The sequence below is a fragment of the Muscardinus avellanarius genome, assembly GCF_963383645.1.
Source record: "Muscardinus avellanarius genome assembly, chromosome: 3".
In the NCBI taxonomy this organism is placed as follows: Eukaryota; Metazoa; Chordata; class Mammalia; order Rodentia; family Gliridae; genus Muscardinus; species Muscardinus avellanarius.
This window is the reverse complement of record NC_137788.1, coordinates 122,892,774-122,918,223: the sequence shown is the minus strand read 5'-3', so window position 1 is coordinate 122,918,223 and position 25,450 is coordinate 122,892,774. Positions and strand designations below refer to the sequence as shown.

Genomic DNA, 25,450 nt, shown 5'->3' with positions numbered 1-25,450 from the left:
CTATCTATCCTAGTTTATTATCTAAACTAATGCATAATCCACAAGGCTTTGAGAACTTTGTGTAAATACTTTCATGTACAATTCTCTTTCTTGCTATCCTGAGATTAAGACCACAATTATCCAGGCTTAAACCTGAAATAAAGGAACCTTTGCAAATGCATTATCTGGCCTTCCATGTTTAATCACACAGTATTCTGTGTGCTCTTTAATACATAAACTAAAGAACAAAGGTTGTACCCTCTGATGTTTCACATATGAGAGCCCTTCTAAAACATACATCAGACAATTGGGGAATTAGACTTAACTTTTAGCCACAAATGCACAGTGCTTCTCCATCTCAAACACGATGCTATATTAACAATATCACATTCTAAAGAACTTAAAATTTCAAAATAGTCATGGTCACTACTTCCAAAGATGTGTGATACTTAATGTAATATATTATGATATGCATGCCAGATAATACTCATTAGGTTCTTTCATCTCATCTCTGCTAACCCTTCCTATTCCTAGACAATATAATGTTTATGTTTTTCAGTACATTTTGAGGACTAAACATGTATTCAAGTGAATCTGAGTCTGTAATGGAAGTTACAGAAAGAATGTGTCTGGGAGGTGCCTAGCTGGAGGGTGGGAGCAGACGTTGAAAGAAGGGATCTGAAGTGTGCAGACTGTGGCCTGCGGTGACGGAGCAGATGGAATGCATCACCATCGGCCACGACAGGAATGATTTATGGAATGGCCTGGCTGCTCCTGCCTGGCAACAACACAGGATGACAAAGCTGAGTTTCTATGACAACCAAAGCCCACCCATTAACTAGATTAGACATTTCTTCTCTGGCTTCTACTCAGTGAATTTGGGTTTTCTTTTCCAAATGCTATCCTGGTTTGGTTAGTATGTTGTTCATAATATGAGAAGACAGTTAAGGATTTATTGAAAATGAGCTTGAAGGGCCATTGAGAACATCACAGTATCTTGCCTGCCTATATGCCAAGGATTCTTTATAGAAAATTCTCTTAAATAAAATAAACAAATGACCTTTGAGAAAAAAGCTCCTGAAATGTATATTTTAAAAGTTGCCTAGTATTAAAAGTTCAACTATTATTTGTCCTCTTACATGTGAAATATTACTGGATTCTTCCAGAATCAACAGAGGCGCATGCCAGGCAATCAAATACCTGGGAGTCCCTTGGATTTAACAATATAGAATAACATTTTTCTCCCTAAATAGGTAAGTTTTCTTTACGTGGGAAAAATTCATAAAAAGATGGAACAATTCCCATTTATCCTCCATACCTCTTGTAGGGCTTGGTCACCATAACTCTGATTTTCCTGGATGTATACAGCAATGGTAAAGAGAAAAATATGAAGCTTGTAAGATCAGAGATCTAATATATATGAGCTCTACCCTTACTAGCTTTGTGACCCTCAGAGCAAGCTACTTAATCTTTTTGAGCTCAAATTACTTAACTTTTAAACCTCCGTTCCTTAGCTGTAATATAGGGATAATAATGCAATCTTGCAACTTTTTGAGGATTAAATGAAACAGGGCATATAAATGCCTATATAGTGCCAAATACCTAAAAAGCACTCAAATTAAAATTGGTACTTTTTGTGAGTTTTGTTATTATCACTATAATTACACATGATACAAGACTAAATTCAGCAAACATTTACTATGCTCCATTTTGAGCATGGTCCCACTATGTAGAACACAAATTTGATTTGGCTCCGCTTTTCAAGAAGCTTGTACTTAGCTATAGAGAACGGTTTACTTCCAGAAACAATACACAAAGAAGTTTATCTCTTTAAATGTTTAATAGTTGCTTCCTACTACTCATACATTAAAGTGCTCTACCTTCCCCATGAACAGCAATAAATGTGTCTGACAGAGTTAATTGCACTGCACAGAATATATAAGACAACTGGGGAAATTCTAAGGGCTACACTGTTCAAGAAGGTAAAAGAAAAAAGATAAAAGTAGAATGCTTCTTTTTAATAATCAAATTTGGAATTTTTATTATAGATTAATGAATATTTTCCCTTCTAGTTTTAGCATTCTAAAAGAAGAGATTTTAAATTTTAATGTTTTAAGAGTCAGATATTAAAATGCAACCATCACTTTGTCACTAGTGTTCTGATTGATGTAAACTAGCAGCTCAATAAAATAAAATTTCTTCAAATTGGTTTAATTCAATTTAACATGAATTCCTCAATGACTCTGACTTTTTAAAAAGAATCTTATTTTCTGGTTTCTGAATCAATCAGTTGCACTGCACCTCCAAACTACAGCCCCAACCTTTTTTATTTTGAAACATGGTCTTGCTAAGTTGCTGAGCCTGGCCTTGAACCTGTGAACTTCCGGTCCCATCCTCCCAAGTATTGGGATTACAGGCCTGAGCCACTAAGCTCAATTGATTTTTTTTTCTTTAAATAAATACAGAAAATATTATCTATCTTGGAAAAGATCTTATACACCATTTCACTTTCTGGATCAGAGGAATATTAAGCTGTCTTTCTTGGTTCCACTTGCTTTATTTTAATGGGCCCCTCATGAATTTAAAACAAATTCACGCAGACTTAATGATTGATCTCAGAAATTTGTGCTTTAGATGAAAAAAAGAAAAGGTGAAAATCTCTCTTCTTTCTACCTATACCTGTGCTGTTAAAATAAAGTCAGGTATTTAAACTGAAGTCGAGGGTAGTTCCTTTGGGGATGATGTAGGAAGATGTTACGAGCTAATAATTTAAGGTAAAATGAGAATAACTCTACATGAAGAATGAAGTTGATGCTGTAACTATACCTCCTAACTATGACACTTACTGCATAACCACAAATCTAATCACCACATTCCACAGTGTAGATTCACTTAGTAGAATATGTAAAATCTGTACTCACAGACGCCAAAGCTTTCCCGAGTGCATCACCTGTCTGTGAGCTTCCAGCAGCATTCCCTCTAGTTCCTGGATTTTTCAAGTAGAGAAAAAAGAATTTTAGCAGGGAAGTATGCTTTTTTAGCATTTTGTTATTATTTCCAGGTATTCTCTATAGTTATCACACATCTGTCGTAGTAAATTAGTTAATACTCTCCATGTGGTATACTTAATAAGTAAAGTAAAGATGAGTTCCCTTACTTGTATCTATAATAATGAAAGTTCAAAGTTCCTTCTATTTTTAAACAAAATACCAAAAATATATTAAAAGATACTGGGTTCGTTAAAAATCCACAAGTATGCTTTAGGCAGTATAGTCAACCCAGAACCCACCTAGAATGCTATCTGACCCATTGATGGGAGGAGTGTGTGAGGCAGCGACATAGGGGGAGCTGCTGGCACTGCTGCGGTGGAAGCTGGACATAGGCGGAAGGCTCGTGTTTACGTCTGTTGGTGAAACCGAGTGTGGAGGATAACTCTAGAAGAAAGGGGAGACATGAGCTATTAGGTTTACTGTCTGAATAATATACACACATACACTGAACAACTACTCTAAGAGGTCTAAATGAGCATTCAAGTTAGCAGCTAGAATGCTACTATTGTCATTTAGATTTTAAAAAGTCCTATTAAATGTATCAAGTCCAGAAGTACTTCAAACTTCAGGATTTTTGGTAGAATCAAATTTTATACTTGGAAACCATAAAGAAACATAGATAAGGACAGTATTGCTGCACCCTGGTTATGTGTGAGAAATAGCCTACCAAGCGATCATGTGAATGAAGGCTGCCGTAACTACTGGACTGAGACATGTGGGAAGTGGAGGTCCCCAGAATTCCACCAAAACCAGGCTGGCTCATCCCATTTGATGAACTCCAAAGGTCAGAAGAATTGTGGGTCCCATCTAAGAAAAAAAGAGAAATATAAAAATTTCCTTAGCTAACTTTCTTTTCTTTTGATGATGATTATAAAAATTTAAAGGGTTCCCTCCAGTTATCTTTTTCTCCCATTTCCAACCTAATCTTTTACCCAGTTTTCTTCATTCCAAACTGTAAAATTACTATTTTTAATGATAATTAAATTAAAGAAGGAATAAGCTTTATAGTAAGAATAAAAAAAGAACCCAAACTATCGTAAGTAGATTGTTATAAAAATTTTCAGGAGATGTTAAGTTCTCACCAAGGGAGCTAATAAACATTCCAAACTTAGGAATAGGTTGCATTCAATTTTTGGTTAAATGGTATACTCATACAAAAAATATTCTTAATCCATTACAGGCCATGTACATTTTCAAACTGTGGGATACAGAAATTTCTCTAATAGTAAACCTAAGTAACTGATGATGACCATATTATAGCCGGCCTTCAAATGAATGTGTCGTAATGACTTTGTTCACAGCATAAAGCCAAGGAACCATTTATATAATAATTTACTGCCTCCATATATATGCTTTCCATAACTGCAAGCCATAAGACCAAATAAAAATGATTTGCTAGACACGAATTAAAGGAAATGCAATGCAGTTTTCTTTCTTAAAAAGTCTTACTTGGTCCTATGATAGTCACTCAGTATTTATTTGGTAATTCTAGGTATGAATATGTAAGCAAGAAACCAGAGTTGTTAACAGGTTTTATATTTTGAAATTCTAAAACAGTTGAGTGTGGTGGCATATGCTTGAAATCTCAGTATTTGGGAGGCTGAGACAGGATGACTACAGGTTTGCAGCCAGCTTCAGGAAATGGGGGAGTAGCTGAGAGGTAGAATGTCCCTGGGTTACATTTCTAGTATCACAAACTGAAAAGAATAAGGGCTATAGGTAATGCCCCCGGTTCAATACCCATTAAACAACAACAACAACAACAACAACACACACACACACACACACACACAATTCTCTCTCAAAATCAGCAAGAACTGCTCTATTAATTTTTCTCAAGTTAGGTTCTTTATAAATTCAGTCAATTCTGCATTAATACTCTAAGCTGAAGAGTTAAACTAAATTGTAGTAAAAATAAACCTAGAAAACTATAGAGCTAAATACTAATTTACCCAGGCAAAAAGTACCTAAACAGTGTCTGAATTCCTATATAGGTATTCTCTTTTGATACACTTTAAAATATTTTTTAAAGTTCAGATGACTGCAGTTGTATGTTACAACTATTTGGTAGTACTTACCTTGCATAAAGAAAGTGCTGGCAAACATACTGGTTGGTGGTTTTGGAGATGAGTAACTAGGAGATTCACGGTTGAAGTCATCTGAATTTGGGGATGGTGCATACACCTTAAAATTAAACAGGAAACTTAATAAAAATGTAAACGACTCTCATATTACTTACATGAAATGAATTCTACATTTTACCAACGGCCTAAAAGGCCTATCTGATCTCTGTAAAGCCCTAACACAAATACAGAGAACACAGCCTAAATAATGTGCCAAACTTAGGTTTCTTTTTAGCTAATTACTAGAAAACATTACTCCATATATCCATATAATGTATCTCGATGCTAAAATTACAAAAGGTGGATGAATAAAGTTGACTTGGGTAATAAAACAAATATCACAAGTAGCTCATGATTTAAAATTTGATAAAGCCAACAAAAGTTCTTTAAAACATAGCATGCTAGCCGGGTGTGGTGGCGCACGCTTGTAATCCCAGCACTTGGGAGGCTGAGACAGGAGGATCGTGCAGGTTCGAAGACAGTCTTACTTAGTGAGACTCTCAGCAACTTAGACCCTGTTTCTAATAAAATATAAAAATAGGTCTGGGAGTGTAGCCCAGAAGTAGACAGCCCCTAGGTTTCACCCCAGTACCAAAAAAAAAAAGCATGCTATAATAGTTAGATTCATAAAATTTATTCTTTATTCTTTTCCCTGTCACAAGATTTATCAAATCAAATCAAATTAGATTATATGTTGCTATCTACGGTTACCATTAAAAGGTAACTGTGAAGGGCACAACACAATTGTTCAGAAACTTTTACTTAGTAGGATTAGTAAATACAATAAATACACTGGAATAAAATTCTGCTTACAGGCTGTAATTAATTTCAAGTATATTTTAAAGTCTGGCACAGCTTTAAGAAAAATCTCATTTAATTTGTTAGTGTAGCCAGGTGTGTTGGCGCACACTTGTAATCCCAGCATTCGGGAGGCTAAAACAGGAGGATTGCAGTTTGAGGACAGCCTCAGCTACTTAGTGAGGTCCTTTGCAAATCAGTGAGTCCCTGTTTCAAAATAAAGAATAAAAAATAGGGCTGAGGGTGTAACTCAGAGGCAGAATGCCCTTGGGTTCCATCCCCAGTACCACAAAATAAAATAAATAAATAAATAAAATAATTTGTTGGTGCTGTATTCATTTCCTTTGGCAAACCTTTACTCCAGATAAACTATGAATATTTTGAATTAGCAAATGACCAACATTTGCATTGTCTGAAAAACTAAATGAACAGCCAAATAACCCTAAGGATCAAAATGTAGTCATACCATTTTCAAAATTACTGAAACCAAGAAATTAACTTAACTGAAAGAAAGCAACTACTATTAAAATTATGGGAGCATGAGCAAAGTGCTGTGGGGCACAGTATCTGGGAGGCTGATACACTGTTTCAAAATAAAACCAGGCCAAGCTGGTGGTTCATGCCTATAATCCCAGCATTTGGGAGGCTAAAACAGAAGGATTGCAGGTTTGAGGACAGCCTCAGAAACCTAGCAAGACCTTTCTTCAAAACAAAAAAGTAAAAAAAAATATTGGTGGTGTAGATAGATATTGCAAGATAGAATGCCCCTGGATTCAATCCCAGAAACATCACCACTATCACACCCAATCAAGCAATCACCCAAACAAACAAAAACAACAGGAGCCAGGCATGGTGGCGCACACTTATAATCCCAGTACTTGGGAGGCCGAGACAAGAGGAGTGCAGGTTCGAAGCCACTCTCAGCAGCTTAGTGAGGCTCTCAGCAACTTAGTGAGACTCTGTTTCCAAATAAAATATAAAAAATAGGTCTGGAGTATAGCCAGGAGAGAGAAGGCCCCTGGGTTCCTTCCACCCACAGTATCTCTCTCTTATACACACACAGCCCCTCCCCCCAAATTTGGGCTCAAGAGTAAAATGCCCTTGATTTCAATCCCCAATACCAAAAGGGGGGAAAATATGGGATCATATATAAACAATTAGACATATTTGTCTGTATAAGCATAGCAAATTTTTGGAATTATATACAAGAAATAATGTGGTTTTATCTCTGGACTTAAAATCAGGAAGAACTTTTGCTTTAAGCTCTGCTACATATTTGATATTTTACCCAAAGCATACATCTGTATTTGTATTAATTACCAATTATATAGTAATAAACTATCAATAATTTATTCTTTGAGGTACTGTACAGCCCTCCAGCAAATTATCCTAACCTTCCTGGGACTCAATTTTCTCAATTTTAAAATGATGCTAGCAGTAACTATGACATCTAGAGGTTGAAGGAAGACTAGAAGAGATAAAATAATAAAATATTTAGCACAGTACCTTGTGCAAGGTAAGCAGCCACTAGAATTAGTTAATATCGCCACCTTCTGCCATTCCAACAGAAGCAGTTATACTGCTAAATTTAGCAATCTCATTCAGTGTGCAAACGCTATTTCTTAAACTTTCCCATATGAAAGGTTAAAAAATCTCTACTGTGTGTGTGTGTGTGTGTGTGTGTGTGTGTGTGTGTGTGTGTGTGTGTGTGTTGCTGAGGATGGAACTCAGGGGCATTCTACTTCCAAGCCACACCCCAGCCCTATTTTATTTTTATTTTGAAACAAGGTCTCTAGGTTGATGAGAGTCTCACTACTTGCTGAAGCTGTCTTCAACCTCCTGTCTCAACCTCCCATGTCCTGGGTTACAGGAGAGCACCACCGCACCTGGCTTTACTCTTCTTGCTAGTCTTGATATTTATTACCAGCACAGGTGTGTTTTTTAAAAAATGGATTATCATTCAGGTTTGTTTCCTATTTTTCATATCCCAGATGTAAAAAACATTTATCTGTGGCACTTGATAAGTTTAGCACAAAAATATATTCCTAAAAATTAACTAGAAGGGCCTAGATTGAGGAGTATGGCATAGAGTTTTTTCATTATACATATTATACATAATTTTTTAGTTCTTTTTTGTAAAAGACTGTTAGAATTAAGAATTTGAGCTGGGCGTGGTGGCACACACTTGTAATCCCCGCGCTTGTGAGGCTGAGACAAGAGGATTGCACAGGTTTGAAGTCAACCTCAGCTACTTAGTGAGGCTCATTAACTTAGTGAGACCTTGTTTCCATATAAAATATAAAGTAAGTCTGGGAGTATAGCCCGGAGGTAGAAAGCCTCTAGTTTCCACCCCCAGTGCCACACAGACACACACACACACACACTTAAGAATTTGCAATAAATAAATGTGTTTGGAATGTATTATACAGGCTGAGAAACAGGTAAAGTTTTCCAGAAAGGAACATGGGACTATCTTCTTTTAATCAAGTTTCAGCTTCTAATCTTAGCCATAATTAGATGTCCTTTGCCCCTTGGTATATAGATGTGCCCATGTCAAGATGAAACCACAAACAATAACAAGAAGGGTAAATCCACAGACTTAGCTAGAACAGAAAATACAACTAAGAATCAGATTTAGAAGACAGCATCATGATATGTTTTAAAATCACACAACATATTTAGTATGCTTAATATACTTGATCTGAAAGCATGAAATGTAAAACTCTGATTCTACTCAGACTGAAATAAGATTCAAGCTCCACTTTATAATTATAAATAAAACCAGTTTTAATGAGTCATTTCATAAAAAAATCCTACATGTCAGTTTAAATTTCTACAGTCTGCCAAATGAAAATTACATTTCTTTAACCTTTAATACCATTTAATTCACTTTTTAGGATGTTTGTGATTACAAAAAGTAAAGGGATATACTTTTTTTTTTTTTTTTTGGGTACTGGGGGTGGAGCCCAGGAGCTTTTCTACCTCTGGGCTATACTCCCAGACCTATTTTATATTTTATTTGGAACCAGGGTCTCACTAAATTGCCAAGAGCCTCACTAAGTAGCCGAGGCTGGCTTCGAACCTGTGTAAGCCTCCTGTCTCAGCCTCTTAAGCGTTGGGATTACAAGCGTACGCCACCACGCCCAGCTATAAAGTTTGTTTTTAATGCTAGTCTTTGTAAATCGATCTTAAATGGTTTTACAGAATATTATAAACAAAAGTCATAAGTAAAACCGCTAAATTACTCTAACACTTAGGTACTAACGAAAACCTAACATTTTTATCATAGTAAAAATGTTTTGGAATACATGGTTCTCAAAGAGGCCCATCTAAAGCACTCCTATTCTTTTTTTAAGCATTCCTAATTTTTTAAAAAAATATTGGGGGTAGAACCCAGAGGCTTTCTACCTCTGGGCTACACTCCCAGACCTATTTTATATTTTTATTTGGAAATAGGGTTTGGTAAGTTGCTGAGAGCCTCAATAAGTAGCTGTGGCTGGCTATGAACCTGTGTGATCTTCCTATCTCAGCCTCCCAAGCTCTGGTATTACAAGCATGTGCCACCATGCCTGGCAAGCATTCCTAATTTTTAATCAAGTCAGGTTCAAAACTTAGCCACAACTAGATTTTCTTTACCATTTTGTATATAAGTATGGGGGAAAAATACCTTATATAAAGTTTGATTTTAATGTTAGTATTTATAAATGAATTTTAAATGGAGTTTCATAGAATATTATAAATAAAAGTAATAAATAAACCCCTAAATTACAGTGGCATTTCTGTATTAACACAAGTTCAACATTTCTATCACAATAAACACATTTTGAAATACATGGTTCTCAAAGAGGCCCATCTAATAGCATTTCTAACTTTACTTTTGGTATTATAACCATAGCTTGCAAAAACACAGCGGCAACATTACGAAGCAGCAGTTTTGTCAGTCTCAATTTTTCAGATCAAAGAGTTCTTTTGGCATAGCGCAACTGATGTGGTCTCAAAGAGTTTATTAACACCAGATGTAGGGAAATAAGTCAGCCAATTCCACAAAATGAGCAAATCTCTCCTAGTTACAATCAGTACTGGCCACAAATTACAACCAGACTGCTGATGTCATCTGATCACCTGTACATAGATGCCAGGGCTTTCCCCCTTCTAGTTAATGATCTAATCATGCACTTAAATCTCAAGGATGATTTTTGTCTCACAACAAACAATCTTAGAATTAAGAGAAAGAAGCATGTGTACTTTAAGATGATTAAAATCTACTAGGAGTCAAACTATTTTTAAAGAGAACAGAAAAGGGCTCAATTACGTACTTTAAGATATTTAAACTTGGCAGATAAAAATCTTCTTTGGAATTCTAGCCTGTTTCCAAAAGCCAGGCTCATGGAAGATATAACGGGACTGCTTATTTTTCCAAGAATTTGTATTTTTCTTTTGAAGAATAGTGTTAAGTGAATCTTTGAGTATCTGGTGAATAGATACTGGGAACTTTTTTTAAAAAAAAGAATAAAACTGAAAACAGGTTCGAAGCCAGCCTCAGCTACTGAGTGAGGCTCTCAGCAACTTAGTGAGACCCTGTTTCCAAATAAATTATAAAATGTAGCCCGGAGGTAGCCCCTGGATCCCACTTCCAGTAACACACACACACACACTTGCTGATATTTTAAAATTATTCAAATGATGAGAGAATAGAAATTAGTACTTAAGAATAACTATATATCCTAATTAAGGACCCTTTTGCAGAACATATGTAATGCTTTAAGTGAGCACCATTCAATAGAGGTTTCTGTGATAATGGAAACTTTCCACATTTGGGATGTTCAATATAGCAGCCATTACTCATGTGAATACTGAACACCTGATGTGGACAGTACAACTGAAGAACTAAGTTAAAGTTCTATTTTATTAATTTAAATAACCATATGATTACTATAATAGTTAAATTGCTGAACAATATACATACATACATACATACATACATACATACATACATACATAGCAGTTTACTAAATAAAATACCAATATCTTTTATCCCAAACTTCCAGACATGTTTATGGATAAAATGAACTTTGTTCTAGCAACAATAAAAATTAAGAATTTCAGTTTTCAATACAAAAAGCATCCTTAAAGTCAATTACTACTTTTGCTGTGTAACAAGCACAGTTGACTATTACTGATTTTTAATTGTGGGGAAAATTCCCTCAGATATATCAGGCATATTTTAATTAATCTTAAATTATTATCAATGGACTTATTTCAGAGACAGGGTTGGAAACTTGTTTTCTAGGATAATATACTTTTATAAATCAGTGTGTGCAACCTATGAGCTACCTACATTAAAAAATAATTAGGGAGGCTGGAGATGTAGTTCAGTGGTAGTGTGTTTACCTAGCATGTATGTGGCCCTGGGTTTGATCCCTGGCACTGCAAATAATAATATATCACTCGATTCTTTCTTCAACTTGTTTATAAACAAGTAGGAAGGAACATAACTTCTCTCCCCAAAGCATGAAGAACAAATGGGATGTAGCTCACTGGTTATGTGCTTGCTTAGTATATACAAGGTCCTGGGTTCAATCTCCAGCAAAAACAAAACAAAAACAAAAAGTAAAAAAAAAAAAAATTAATAAAGCTGGCCAGTGACAACCTATTTCTTGGCAAGGGTTATAGTTTTAACTCACTGTTACTTAAGCCCTATTGAATCAGAAAAGAAAACCTTCTTAGGCTCATATACTATAGTATCAGGAAATGTTGGTAAATGGGAATAAAACAGAAAAGTAGATTTATACAAAAGTCCTTATCATTTAACATCGTTAGTATCCTGTGTTCACGGAATTTCTGCATGATTTCATCTTTCCCCTAGCTTAAAAATGTTATATTTAATTATACTGGGCCCTCAGACAGTATGACAATTTGAATTAATTTAATTGTACTTTCTTATGTTAATTGGCAACAAGTCCCTCAATAGAACAAAAATGCAGGTAGATAGATACTCATTGGTTTCTGTATTTTATGAACTGAAAGTATTTAAAAGAATAAGTCTAGACGAATTTACAATGTAATTTTAGCTATTTGCTACTCTACTTCTGATGAAAACAAAAATTACATCGGCAGAGAAGTGCCGAAAGAACGGCTAAACCAATTTTCAGTATGAAGAGTTCTATGAGAAAAAAGAAGAGAAGAAACCCGCCGTTCTAATTTCCTAGGTTTTAAAAGATATCCAGGGTAGTTTTATGGTCTTCATCTTAAGTAAAAACTGATAAATATTTGCTTGGCAAACCACACTAAGTAGCATTCATAGGCTTGTTATTCTAACTGTATATGCAAAATATGTTTGTAAAAATGATCTAGTATTTTATCCAGTTATACCTTCTTTCCAGTGCAGAATATTTTAATACAAATGGCAGTAAGGACAAATTTAGTTTAACCTTTTGCTATGGAGAATAACTTACTTGCCTTTGGATGGCATAAAGGAGAAAACATGATATTGGGAGATAAACCTGGATTCCAATTCTGACCTCAGCACTTATTAATTGGGTAAGATTTAAGCAAATTACTTAATTTCTCTGAAGCTCGTTTTCCTTATCTATAAAATGAGGTTAATAACATTTGAATGACTGAGTGGTTGAGTTTAAAACTTGAATGTCAGCTAGGATGGAAGGACAGGAGAGGAAGAAGGCTGAGGCTGATTAATGAAGGAGCTACACCTGAATATGTGTAAAAGTATGAATATAGCATGGTTAACCTGGACACTCACTGTTGGGAGGGGAGAAGGGGAACGGTGTGGGGAGCAGAGGGCACCAAGCACAGTCTAAATGTATATACCATTTTCAATATGTTCCATGTATAAATAAAATTAAAAAAATAAAATCACTAAAAGCAAAAAAAATTATATTCGGTTGTGTTTCCTGTAAGATTAAAACAATCCTCTGATACAATGAAAAATACTATCACATCTGTATATAAAAACTTCAAGTTTTATGCCCAGAACAGTCTACAGCATCTGTAGTTCAAGGCCTAGAAACATGGAGGCTGCTTAGAGGAGTGGCAGGCAGAAACTCCATAGTCTACATTAAGGAAACCACATCAGTCCATTCCTTTCTACAACTTTCCTATCCTTGACCCCTAAGACTTTCTACCTTTCTGCCTAAAGGACATAATTTATTTATATTAATGAGAGAACTTAATGCAGGCCAAGTTCCTCAAAATGAACTCCAAAAACCCACTATTCTTGCTATTTTTTAATCTCAAAGAAGGTATAATATTCATAATAGTTTAAATTCCCCCATGATGCATAAACACAGTCACACAAAGTTTACATATGACAGAACATCCCTCATCTTTTCAAATAATGGAAAAAATAGAGGAGTTTTTGGCTTTTTCAAGTCTGTTACACTTTCCACAATGCAACACTGGCTACATATTCTTTGGTAACACAATATAAAAAGGCTCTCCCCTCTCTGGTTAATCTGTCTTTTCCTAGAGTCTGTTCACTTTAATTAAAAGTGGGACCAACTTGAAAATTTAAAAACTGGAAAAATGAAAGGCACTTTATTAAAGAATCACTTATGATTTCGTATTCTTTTATAACATCGTAATAGAATGTTAAATATGAAATAAGTGTGAATTTATCAGCATTTAAAAATATTAACTTACCACTTTAAATCAATAAAATGGGATTAAAAATGTTACATTTAACCGCATCACCATGAGAATTATATAAAATTTCCATAACTCAAGAGAAGTATTTCACTTAGAGCCTAGAACTTATTAATAAAAGCACTATTTTTTCCCTCACATACAGCATTGTAAGAGATTTCCCAATACATACTAAAATAGGTGATTTACATAGTCTTTAGACAACTGAATTACATACCACATAACTTTATTATTGAAGAAAATGAAATTATTAGGGAATAACACTTCTCATAATTAGAATAAAATTTCTAATATTACAGAATAACAATTTTTAAAACAAGAGGCGGGTAAAAATCAAACATACATAAGAGTAGTGTCTTATGATTAAGAGGATTAAGACAACATCTCATCTCTTTACACATTTTTCAAGAACATATAAGCCACCTTTGACCTAGATGAGGCACAAGCTATCAATTTTCAGGTTACACTTCTCTACCAGCTATGCCATCTACCAAAGCTGGAAATACTTAATGTTATCAAAGCTGTTCTCCCCTCCCCCTGTGTAGAACAAAGAGAAATGCTTTAATAGAGTGATCTGTGCACTTGAAAGAATAAAATCTAAACTCAATTTGAGTTACATTCTCTCTGTATCAGGGTCTTGTATAATTATTTTACTGAACTTGTTTGTGTGTGCATTCTGGCATGTACACATCCACATGCACAAACTATGTTTAAACAGACTTTTCACATAAACTCAAATGCAAAAGAAAAATAGTTTCACATTTAAAAGGCAGCTGGCACAGAAACTATTAGAGATCAAGTAATTTCACTATATTACCCATCTGAAACTACCTCTCACATTCTCCAAAGTTTTGCTTCTTATGGGAAGCTGGAACAGATACTTTCAATAAATTTAAAGATATTTTGGCTTGATTATCACCTATTAAGAGAGCTTACCCAAAAGTTCACAACCAAACCACTAGCTTAATCCAAAGAGGCCTTACACCTAAGCAGTTGGCAAATGAGAAAGTGCTTTTATTAGTTCTCAGTTCCTGGTTGTAGGCACATACTACTTTAAAGCATTTTCAAGAAAAACAAAAACAGAAAAGGATACTTGTATCTAATTTTATACTTATTTCAGAAAAATGTAATTAAAATTTTATAGCTTTCATTATTAACATTTACTGCCACATATGCACTTTTCATAAGATGTTTGAGGGAAAGTTGTTTTTTTAAGATTGAGAAGGAAAATGCTGGCTTTCTGACACAAACCAAGATTATTACTCATTACTATAACATTTCTACAATGCTTTTCAAGAACTTTGCAAAGATAATTCCTATTGAATTATCTCAAAAAAGTTCAGTTTCCTTTTAGAATCTTCTGGCTTTAAGGTGTAGAAATATACTAAATAATTAATACTACATATTAATTTAAAGAATAGAAAAGGCTTTGCTTAGCAATATATAAAGGCATTCTTTTAAAACACCTACATATGTGCTATACATTGATCAGGAATATATTTTTTAGAAAATGTATAAATGCATTCTTTTAAAGACAGTGATTTATTTTATGAATCTGCACAGGGTTAAAAATCTAGTATGATTGGAAACAGATGGTATCCTGAAAAGTCAGGCTCTGGACCTGAAATTCCAAACAGGAAACACGGACCTCACTAGCTGACTGCTTCCCTAATCATTCCCAGAGCTTCATACTTGTTAGTTTTATGAATATCCAAGATGACTTTCATCTTTTCCTTCCATCTATACGGCATCAAATAATACTCAATGAATATTTGTGTGTTTATATGTATATCTTACATAACATTACATGTTTACAATATCTAAAAACATAAAAGCAAACATACTTCAATGTTTATTGCTAGTCAGGTTAAAAACAACTGACAAATTCAATTCTATACTCTTTCTAAAATAAAATAAAATTCAACACCTATGAATGTTGAAGACAGGGCTTTACTGATTCTACTTACAAATAAATAAACGATGCAATTTTTTTTTACAGAAAATAAAACAAAACTTCACAGGTTTTACTATAAAGTAATTAAACTACATTGCTTTCTATTAAACGAGTCAGTTAGAATCTATATGAATAACGAAAAAGGCTTACCGTTTTCCCATTATAGTAATACATCAAAGAATTGCTGCCCATTCCAGGGACAGGATAAGCACAATACATGTTGATCTTGAAAATGTTAGTGTTTGCAGCTAACACTAGTAGCTTCTCTCCAAGACATACATTCACCCAGGCAGAGTAAGTCTTCAGTAGTATGCATCCGCACATGGATCTACTCAAAAGGGACTTATGCAAATAGGACTGAACCAACTCACAGAGCAGAGGGAGGGTTCATGCTCTAAGTAACCTCTTCCAATTTCCATCAAGCCTTTGCATTGGTGGAGGTTACCAATAAGACAAACATTAGAATGTTAAAAAAAAAATACCCCAAATTCACAATAAAAGAGATATGGTGCCCTAAAGACAAATATCCCAATAATTTACTAATTCCATCTCTATCTGTCTCTCGCTCTCTCACATACATACACACACAGGCATACACAAAGAAAGGAAAACTGACAGATCTTTTGCTAATCTGTTTTTAGTTTAATTAAATTAGAGTACTTGTGGCAGAAAAACCTTGCTTGCTACACCTCTACCAATACTACCATCTGGCATGATCAAAAGTTGCTTGCAACTCTGATAAACACATGATCAAGCAATCAAGAACTAGAAACACTGAGTCATGTATAACAAGAAAGATTTAGACAGTTAAGCCTGGTACAAAATAAATTCCTAGAGAAAGCAGACCATCATAGAAGAACATTGTAACTAGTTAAAAAAAGCTATGGGATTTTTTATTATAAAAATTATTTTGAAAAAATTGGAGAGAAACACGATTCATTAAAGTTTTGATTAAAATTAGAAAATATGAAATAGCTGTTTTTAAAATGGAGACATCTAATAATATATAGATTTTCAGTCATAAAGCTCCTTGAATTTTTCATTCATAACACCAATAAAATTTTATAATGGAATGTAGTCTTCCAGAACATAAAATATTTATTAAGCAATTCAGTAATTAAACAGGAAAATCTAATAAGGTTTTGTTTTCCCTGGTACAAAATAGTAAGAGCTGGTGTGTGCACAGACAAAATGTGCACAGCAGCTTATAAACTAAAAAAGATTTCCTAGAAGTCTTTCTTCCCTTCAAATTCATTATTGTTCTAAAGAAATACTATATATATATATATATTTATATCTTATGAATATGTAAATAAAACAAATACTCAAATTGATCAGAAACAAAAAAATCAGTGTGGGAAAAATGTCTCACAGATTTTTCTAACTCATAATACTTGTACTTATAAAAGTCAAAAGGTTTTAAACATTGTCTCCAAATTACATGTTTCTCTCACATAAACACATTTGCTTTTTAAAAAACTTCCACTTTATCTTTTGGTGTGTTTTCTAACCCAGAAAAACAAAATAGTAACTTTTATCTCACTTCCCCCATAAAAACCTCTTACTATCTCTTTCTCTGCCTCCTAGGTTCCAACAGGACTCGGTATATCAGGGGAAAGCTCATAAACTGCAAAAGGGAACACATCACTTTTTTTAAAAGGCACCTTTCATGAAGCAGAAATTCTCTATGAAATATTATATGAGACCCAACCCCTCATTCTTATCAAACAGATTGATCAAATCATCATAATAAAACTGACTTAGAACAATAAGGCCAGGCCAGCTAACCTCACAATGTTTTAAAAGCTGATGGCATAGGAACAACAATAAGACCTCCCTCTCCAGATATAGAAAGGCTAAGCCGCAGCTGCAAAAGAACATCACCGTACGGCAGACTATTAAAATGCCAGTCTGCGGAGTGCTGTGGACTTCCTCCCTCCCGAGAGGCCACAAAGACCCATTTCAACCTTTGGAGGACTTTGTAAAATGCTTTGATTTACAATTAACAATGCCATGCCTTAAAACCATTCAAGTAAATTTTAGTCTTTCATAGTCTTTCTCTAGAGACAGAACAGCTACTTTTAAAAAGGAGTAAAAAGAAGAAAAGAAAACCAACCATTTATAATAAAATTTCCTTTTGCTATTAGCTGTTAAAAATGAAAAAATTACTTGTAAATAGAAACTGAAGAAGAGTAAGGAGGAATACCATAATGCACCAACAATTCTCCAACATTTTCTATAATCACTGCTCTTACTGTGAAAAATTTTACATAAAAAATTACTTCAGAAGTTAAAAGTTATTTCCTACATGCTTTGCAGAAAATCAATACTATATGGTTTGATTAAAAACAAACAGCATAATGTAAATCAAACTATGCAACCATGGCTAAGGCACAAGGGAAAATTTAACATTACATTATCAGTACTTTATTTTAGAAGCAGCAACATAATGATCAGAAGAGAATGAACAAACATTCAGGGGAAAAGAAATTTAAAGTAAATTAAAATAATAAACTTGCTCTCAAAAACAGATATAAGATCCACACATGAGAAGGCAAGACCACCCTTGCCATATACACCATGGCCATTTGGTATACACTACTGTTTAAATTGAGAATGGATGCAGAAACTTAAAGACAAACTGCACTGGTATCTATGTCTATTTGATATCACAACCATTCCTTTAAAAAAGTAAATTTTTAAGTAATTTAAAGAAAATGTTTCCATATTCGCAATTGGCTATGTCTTTTGTCATTTCAAAATGCCATCTCTTTAAAGTAGGCCTTACCTTAAGGACACTAACACTAGATGATGTAGACAGTCATTTGTTTTATCATAATTATAAATTATCTTCTATAATAGTCTTTTTTCTTTTTCAAAAATGTCGTTTTAAACTAATCTATGCAACAGCTGCAGCGCGGTTTCTTTCCTTAGGAGAACCCTATTACAGGAAGGATGTCTACAGACGGATCAAGTGCTGCTCCTGCCAGTGCAGCTGTTTAATCTTCACCTTTTTTTTAAAAAAGGAACATGTCAAGGGTTAATCCTGTGACTCAGTCTGACAAAATGAGTCAGCTGGAGGCAGGGCCTGTTTTAAAGCTGATTTCAGATGGGCATGCAGCCTGCACAGGAGCTCTGAACTGTCATGTACTTTTATCCTGAATTGCTTCTACCCAGAATTCCATGTAATTATGTAAATGTCGCTAAGATTATGCGATCTGATCCAATATTCACATTATATAAGCCAACAACCTAAACAAATCACCATGTTTTATAGTATTATTGGCGTTATTGTACACACAGGCCATGTGATTACTGAAAATGTCAGAGAACCCTAAAAAAAATGACTTGAAGCCATGTATTTTTTAATGGCAAACTATTAATTCCTAGTTAAAGGATTACTGCATTTCACCAATGTTTCAAATATGTTTTCCCTGCAAATATTTCAGGAGATAGTTACTGCTATTCCAATAGTGATCAAGCATAGACCTGGCCTAGATAAGAAACTATATTGTATAATTTACTTCTTTTCTGAAGTGTTAGGAAAACATGTTTTCAAAAACTGTACTACAGTAAGGACTTTCTGGAAATGTCAGTATAAATTCCAGACTTCTTGCAAAAATTTCCCTCTTATTTTTCTGTTGATAAGAAAATAGATCTTCCTTAGAAAGCTTAGTAAAATTTCTTGGAATTACCTATGCAGTATTTTTATCTATTCAATTAAATCCTCTTTATCCCTGATATTCGGCTCACTATAACAGTCATATCTTTTATTATCCTTAAGAAACAACATTTCAAATGACATAAAATTCTGGAAAATTTTCCAACAAAATTTTTAATTGAGCTGGTCATGGTGGTATAGGCCTGCAATCCTACCTACTCAGGAAGACCCCAAATTCAAGGCTAGCTTTGGCAGCTTAGAAAGACTCCCTCATTAAAAATTAAAAACAGCTGGAGTATAGATCAGTGGTAGAACAAGGCCCTAGATTCAATTCCAGTACTACAAAAATAAATAAATAAAAAAAACCAAAAGGATAAATTAATTAAGCTGAATTTTATTATACATTATTCTAAAATAAGCAGGCACTGGGTGTGGTGGCGCACACTTGTAATCTCTGTACTTGGGAGGCGGAGACAGGAGGATTGCGCAGGTTCGAAGCCAGCCTTGATGGCTTAAGAGACCCTGTTTCCAAATACAAATATAAAAAATAGGTGTCTGGGAGTGTAGCTTGGAGGTAGAAGGGTTTCCAGGAAGCCCAGTACCACCAAAAAACATTCCATTGCAACGCCTCCCCTCCAAGTCAGATGATCTGGCTGGAAAAGTAAATCTAAATTCCTTTCATTGGATTCCTCATAAAAAGTTTCAATATTATTATTATTAATTTTAATTTTTTGTGTGGAACTGAAGGTTGAACCCCGGGGCATTCTTCCTCTGAGCTATACTCCAGCCCTATTTTTTTTTTTTTAAATTATGAAACAGGGTCTCACTAAGTTGTGGAGGGCCTCATTAAATAGCTGAGGCTGGTCTCGAACCTGCAATCTTCCTGTCGTAGCCTTCTCAAGTACTGGGATTATAGGTGTAAGCCACCATGCCTAGCTGTCAACATTATTTTTATTCCAGGCATGGTGCCACATGCCTGTGATCCCAATATAAGGGAGCTTGAGACGAGTGTATTGCAAGTTCGAAGCCAGCGTGGGCAACATGGTGAGGCTCTCAGCAACTTTGTGAAACCCTGTGAGACCCTGCTTCAAAATAAAAATTAGCCAGGCGTGGTGGCGCACGCTTGTAATCCCCGCGCTTGGGAGGCAGAGACAGGAGGATTGCGCAGGTTCGAAGCCAGCCACGTGCGCTGGTTTAGGAGACCCTGTTTCCAAATAAAAATGGAAAAATAGGTCTGGGAGTGTAGCCCGGAGGTAGAAGGGCTTCCAGGAACCCCAGTACCACCAAATAAATAAATAAATTAAAAAATAAAATAAAAAAAATAAAAAAAATTAAAATTAAAATAGGGTTGAGGATGTAGCTCAAAGGTAGAATGCCCCTGGTTCCATCCCAAGCAACACACACACACACACACACACACACACACGTTCACATATAATTAATTCTACAAAAGAACTCTACATAAACTTCCTAAAGTATGAAGCTCAGTAAAAATTGTTTTTGGTTGCAAGAAAAATATGAGTGAAAATAGATTTGAGAAGATAGTGAAAGGATCTGTAAGTGAACACATGTAAAGCAATAGACCCTTGTTCCTCAATTGCCTGCTGTTCCTAATTAAGCTTGAATAGAGATGATATGTCAGTAATTTTTTCTTCTAGATGTGCAGAATTGTAGTTAGCACTAATAAGTAAACTGGACATTCAAATTTCAGTTTTATATCTGAAAATTATATTGCAGATTTTTCTTGTAAGTGCTACTTTGAAGATAAGGCCATCCCCAAGTGTTAAGGAAGCTGGTCCTTCTCTAATATTCTCACACTTTAGAAGATTTAGTTTTATAACAGAATATGAATAAAAACTCCAGTGAAATAATACACTTCTCTCAAACTAACCCACCCAAGACCCTGTATATTAAAAATAACAGCACTACTGACCTTAAGTTATACAGTGCTTCTCTAATTCAACAATTGCTCTCATTTGCTGATACGAAACCCATCAGTAAAATACTTTCACTTACTATCTACTGCTTCAAAATTATAAAAATCAAAGACCTGATTTTTGGACTTTACTTAGATAGTATCTATGAAAAAACGGTTTCAGGTAAGCCTTAATTATGAATACTTAAATCTTCCCCAACATGAGACATACAGTGGCTATTAAAGATTAGTTTGATACATAGTACAAATTATCCAGATGTTAGGTGGGAATAAGGAGCATGAACACATACCTAAAACAAACAAACAAACAAACAAACAAACAAACAAACAAACATTCCCAGGGCTGGGGTGTAGCTCAGAGATAGAATGTGTGCTTAGCACATTCAAGGCCTTCTGTTCCATCCCCAGTGCCACTAAAATTCTTAACAACCTCCAAAAACCATTTCTCAAAGTAGAACATGAAGAATCGTGATAAAATCCACATATGAGCATCTGTCTCAGATATAGATTTTTAACTTTTTCAAAATCAAATATACCAAGTCTAAGATGTTATGGAAGTGTTTAATGGTTAACAAAACAGAAACCACCTATCTATATTCAGCCAATGGGAACAATAAGCTAGACAGCCTGAATTCTTAGGTCAAAAGACACTTGCTTATTAATTCCTCTTTTGACAATCATATGACTATAATAAAGATGTTTAAAAACAGCCTTATCTCCTGGAGGAGAAAGCAAGTAAATCCCTTTCTGAGGTAAAATAGTGTTTCTCTGACACCAAAATGAAGAGAAATGATCACGCAAAGGTCCAACAAAGACATTCAACTGTCATTACTGATAAGTTTCTTTTGATCATGAAACCACTACAACAAAGTAGTTAAAAAAGAAGAAGAAAAAAAACTAAACATGGATTCCCTGCCCTAGTAAGTACAGTTTTATATCTCTTGGCTGCTGTTTCTAACTTTGTTGCAACTTGATAATTTTCCTGTAGATGGCTCTATAATCACACTTTCTATTTTTGAGCTATACCCCAAATCTTTTTACTTTTTATTCTGAAAGAGTTAAGTTACCCCAAGATAAACCTGCAATCCTCCTGTTTCAGCCTCTAAGGTAAGGGGAATATAGGCATGCATTACTGTGCCTGGCTAGCCTGTAGACTTTTTCTTTTTCTTTTTTTTTTAGTGGTACTGGGGGTGGAACCCAGAGGCTTTTCTACCTCCGGGATATACTCCCAGGCCTATTTTATATTTTATTTGGAGACAGGGCCTCACTAAGTTGCTGAGAGCCTCACTAAGTAGCTGAGGCTGGCTTTGAACCTGTGCGATCCTCCTGTCTCAGCCTCCCAAGTGCGAGGATTACAAGCGTGCATCACCACGCCTGGCTTCTAGCCTGTAGATTTTTAAACTTCTCAATACACAAGCACTTCTGAACCTAACAACCACCACCAACACAACAATAAATGTAAAGAAATCGGTTATTTAAAATTTTTTTCATAAAGACAATTGTGAACATGTGAACATGGTCTTAGTCTTGAGTTAGCTTTTTTTTTTTTTTTTTACAAAAGTGTCATCCATTTTTTTGTTTCTTTTGGCCAGTTTAATAGTTTTCATTGAGCTTAAAAAAAAAAAAGTTAGATCCTTTCAATTTATGAAAAACAGAACAGCACCCAGGTATTCTATACATCACAACACCAAGGTATTCTATTATAATGTAAACTTATTTTTAGAGTCCAGAAGTATCAAGCATCCTAGCCCAGTACCACTTCAAGAAACTGCTACCTTTTTACCCCAATATGATGTATGAATATAATGCACCAATAAAAAATTCAAAAAAAGAATCTGCTACCCAAAGCTCTAAATCATGTTTTTCAGTAAAGCTTCTAATATTTTTACCTCTGAATAACTAAATATTTAGAATCTTCCAAAATATCCTGCCTCACACATGTAGTGATCAAGTAACAAAGCAGAACTAATTTTTGCCGTGTTTACTGGAAGAAATCATATAGACCCTAAATTTATGAGTGGATCTATTTTTAAAGAATGATTCCTTACTTTTAAACTCTGGTGACCACTTTTAACAAAAGCTAACTCATACTTAGAGTTGACCTGTCTGAGAAGAGTAGAATTCAGCAGGAGAGGGAGGGAGTTGGGAAATAGCATCAGTAGTGCCCCCCCCTTTTTTTTAACAGAAAAAGTGAATACTGTGTAATTAACCTTTAGTATGTATGCCCGAAAAGGCAATATGTCACCTTAAGAATTACAAGTGTCCCTTACTAAACAAACTGGAAAAGAGACACAACACTTTGAAGAAGCTGAATGTTGTGATGCATGCTTGTAATCCCAGCTACTCTGGAGGTTAAGCAAATTTAAGACCAACCCTGACAACTTAGCAAGAGCCTCACACTTGTGAGGCCCTGAGGGAAAAAAATTTGGGAGAAATCAGTTAAGTTGCTTGTTCTGTGTGTCTATTTCACAGGTATATAGAGTAAAGCCTACGAGACAGGCTGGTTAGGTTCCAGAACACCATGGAGCTAAGAGTTTGTAATGCAAAAGAGCAACAGATCAAGAGTTGAGAGACAGGGATCCTTCTGACCAACTCTGCCTCTTAGAAGGCAAGAGAGCTCGAGGTCACAAAATCATTTCTGTAAAATGCAAGCATTAAACTATGCTGAAGATTTTCTAGCCATTTCATGACAAATAAAGCTCTTTACTCCACCTAAAAAACTGAACTCCTATTTTGTAAGATTTTTGTCTTCTAAACTTTTTTTATTGAGTTGTATTGAAAATTCTCCCCTGTTGAAAAACAAAGCCATGTTACTACCTTTTAGACTTGTAAGAGAAAAATGAAGCACTGCCTTGCTGAGATGAAACAATTTCAGATACTGCCTAACTGCGCCGGGACTGCTGGTACTAAGGCCTCCAGAGACTCCCAGCAAAAAGCCAACAACTTGATGCAAAGTAAGCAGATGCAGCTCATTGGAATTGCAAGTGGTCAGCAGCTTGTTCCACACTCCACAGAGATCCTACTTCCTGGACACTCAGCTAGAACCTGCAGCAGTAGCTGAGCCCACCTTATCCTCCAGAGATCCAAAGCAGCGTTCAATAACACTGTAAGTGACCTAGTCATCCCTGCAGGAAACCGCTCAGGGTGGCTGCAGGGATTGGTGCAACAAGCCATAGATTTGCAAGGTCTGAAACTTTGTGGTTCACCCTGGTAAAGATGGGGATGAAGTCTGCTGTCAGACACAGTAGAGGCATGGATTATCAGACAGCCCCCAGGGCCAATTGGGCAAAGAGGCCTAAATTCTGTAAGGCACAGCACCCTAGTAGGGCCTCTGGGGATTGCTAGAGACCACCCAATTACGGTGATTGGGAAGAAGTAGATCAGTCAAGCCCCATCTATGGAGAACGCAGACACCTAAGTATACATTGAATCTAGTTGCCAGGGGCGCAGGCTCAGGATCTGTGGAAAGCATGGAGACCCATGCTTACACTGGATCCTGCCCCAGTGATACCAGCCAACTGTGTAGACAGAGAGAAACTCAGAGACAGCCCCTGTAGAGAATTCAGAGACCCAAGCCTGTTAGCAGGAGAGGCACCAGTGGCACTTGGCAGCTGCACAGACAGAGATACCAGACCAGGGTACCAATCACTGAAGGAGATCAAAAAGTGGGGCAACAAACTGATACCATTACTACAGGTTACAGAGTGAAGATATCAATACAAACTATGAACAATAAACTAGACCACATAGAAAACAGAATCTGTTCGAAGATGACCACTCCCAAAATGAACATAGAATATATAATTTAGAAAAAAATAAATTAAACAGCATGAAATGGACATTAAATAGATATGGGCCACTTTTCAAAAGGCTACCTAAGAATAATAGGCATAAAAAAGGGAACAGAAACAAACAAAAAGGATCAATAATCTTTTCAAAGAAGTAATATAAAAAAATTTTCCAAAAATAGAAAAGGAGTTGATACACAGGTACAGAAAACATATAGAACCCCCTTTAGACAAGATCAGAGAAAAGGTTTATCATGGCAAATGTAGAGGCCAAGGAGAGAATCTTAAAGACACTTCACAAAAGAAGAAATTCAAATGGCTAATAAATGTTGAAAAAATGCTACCCTGAGATTTCACCTAACTCCAACTACAAAGGCAATTATTCAAAACACAAACAGTAAATGCTGGCGAGGATATGGAGAAGTGGAAACTCTAATACATTGTTGGTGGAGTTGCAAATCAGTGCAACCACTCTGGAAAACAGTATGGAGGATCCTCA

General features: G+C 35.3%; 1 protein-coding gene across 7 annotated transcripts in view; it reads right to left on the bottom strand.

Annotated features, from left to right (window-relative positions):
- TCF12 (transcription factor 12) overlaps positions 1–25,450 on the bottom strand; it is a gene marked incomplete at both ends in the record, with an annotated part of 314,193 nt that overhangs the window by 38,547 nt on the left and 250,196 nt on the right. For 5 of the 7 annotated variants that reach the window (XM_080690933.1, XM_080690930.1, XM_080690932.1 and 2 more), the window contains 4 exons: positions 2,901–2,965; positions 3,269–3,413; positions 3,697–3,836; positions 5,108–5,213. In XM_080690933.1, the coding sequence (XP_080547059.1) occupies positions 2,901–2,965; positions 3,269–3,413; positions 3,697–3,836; positions 5,108–5,213 (456 nt within the window). Of the gene's footprint in view, positions 1–2,900; positions 2,966–3,268; positions 3,414–3,696; positions 3,837–5,107; positions 5,214–15,716; positions 15,786–25,450 lie in introns of those variants that run through there. The other 2 variants (XM_080690935.1, XM_080690936.1) reach the window with 1 other exon arrangement.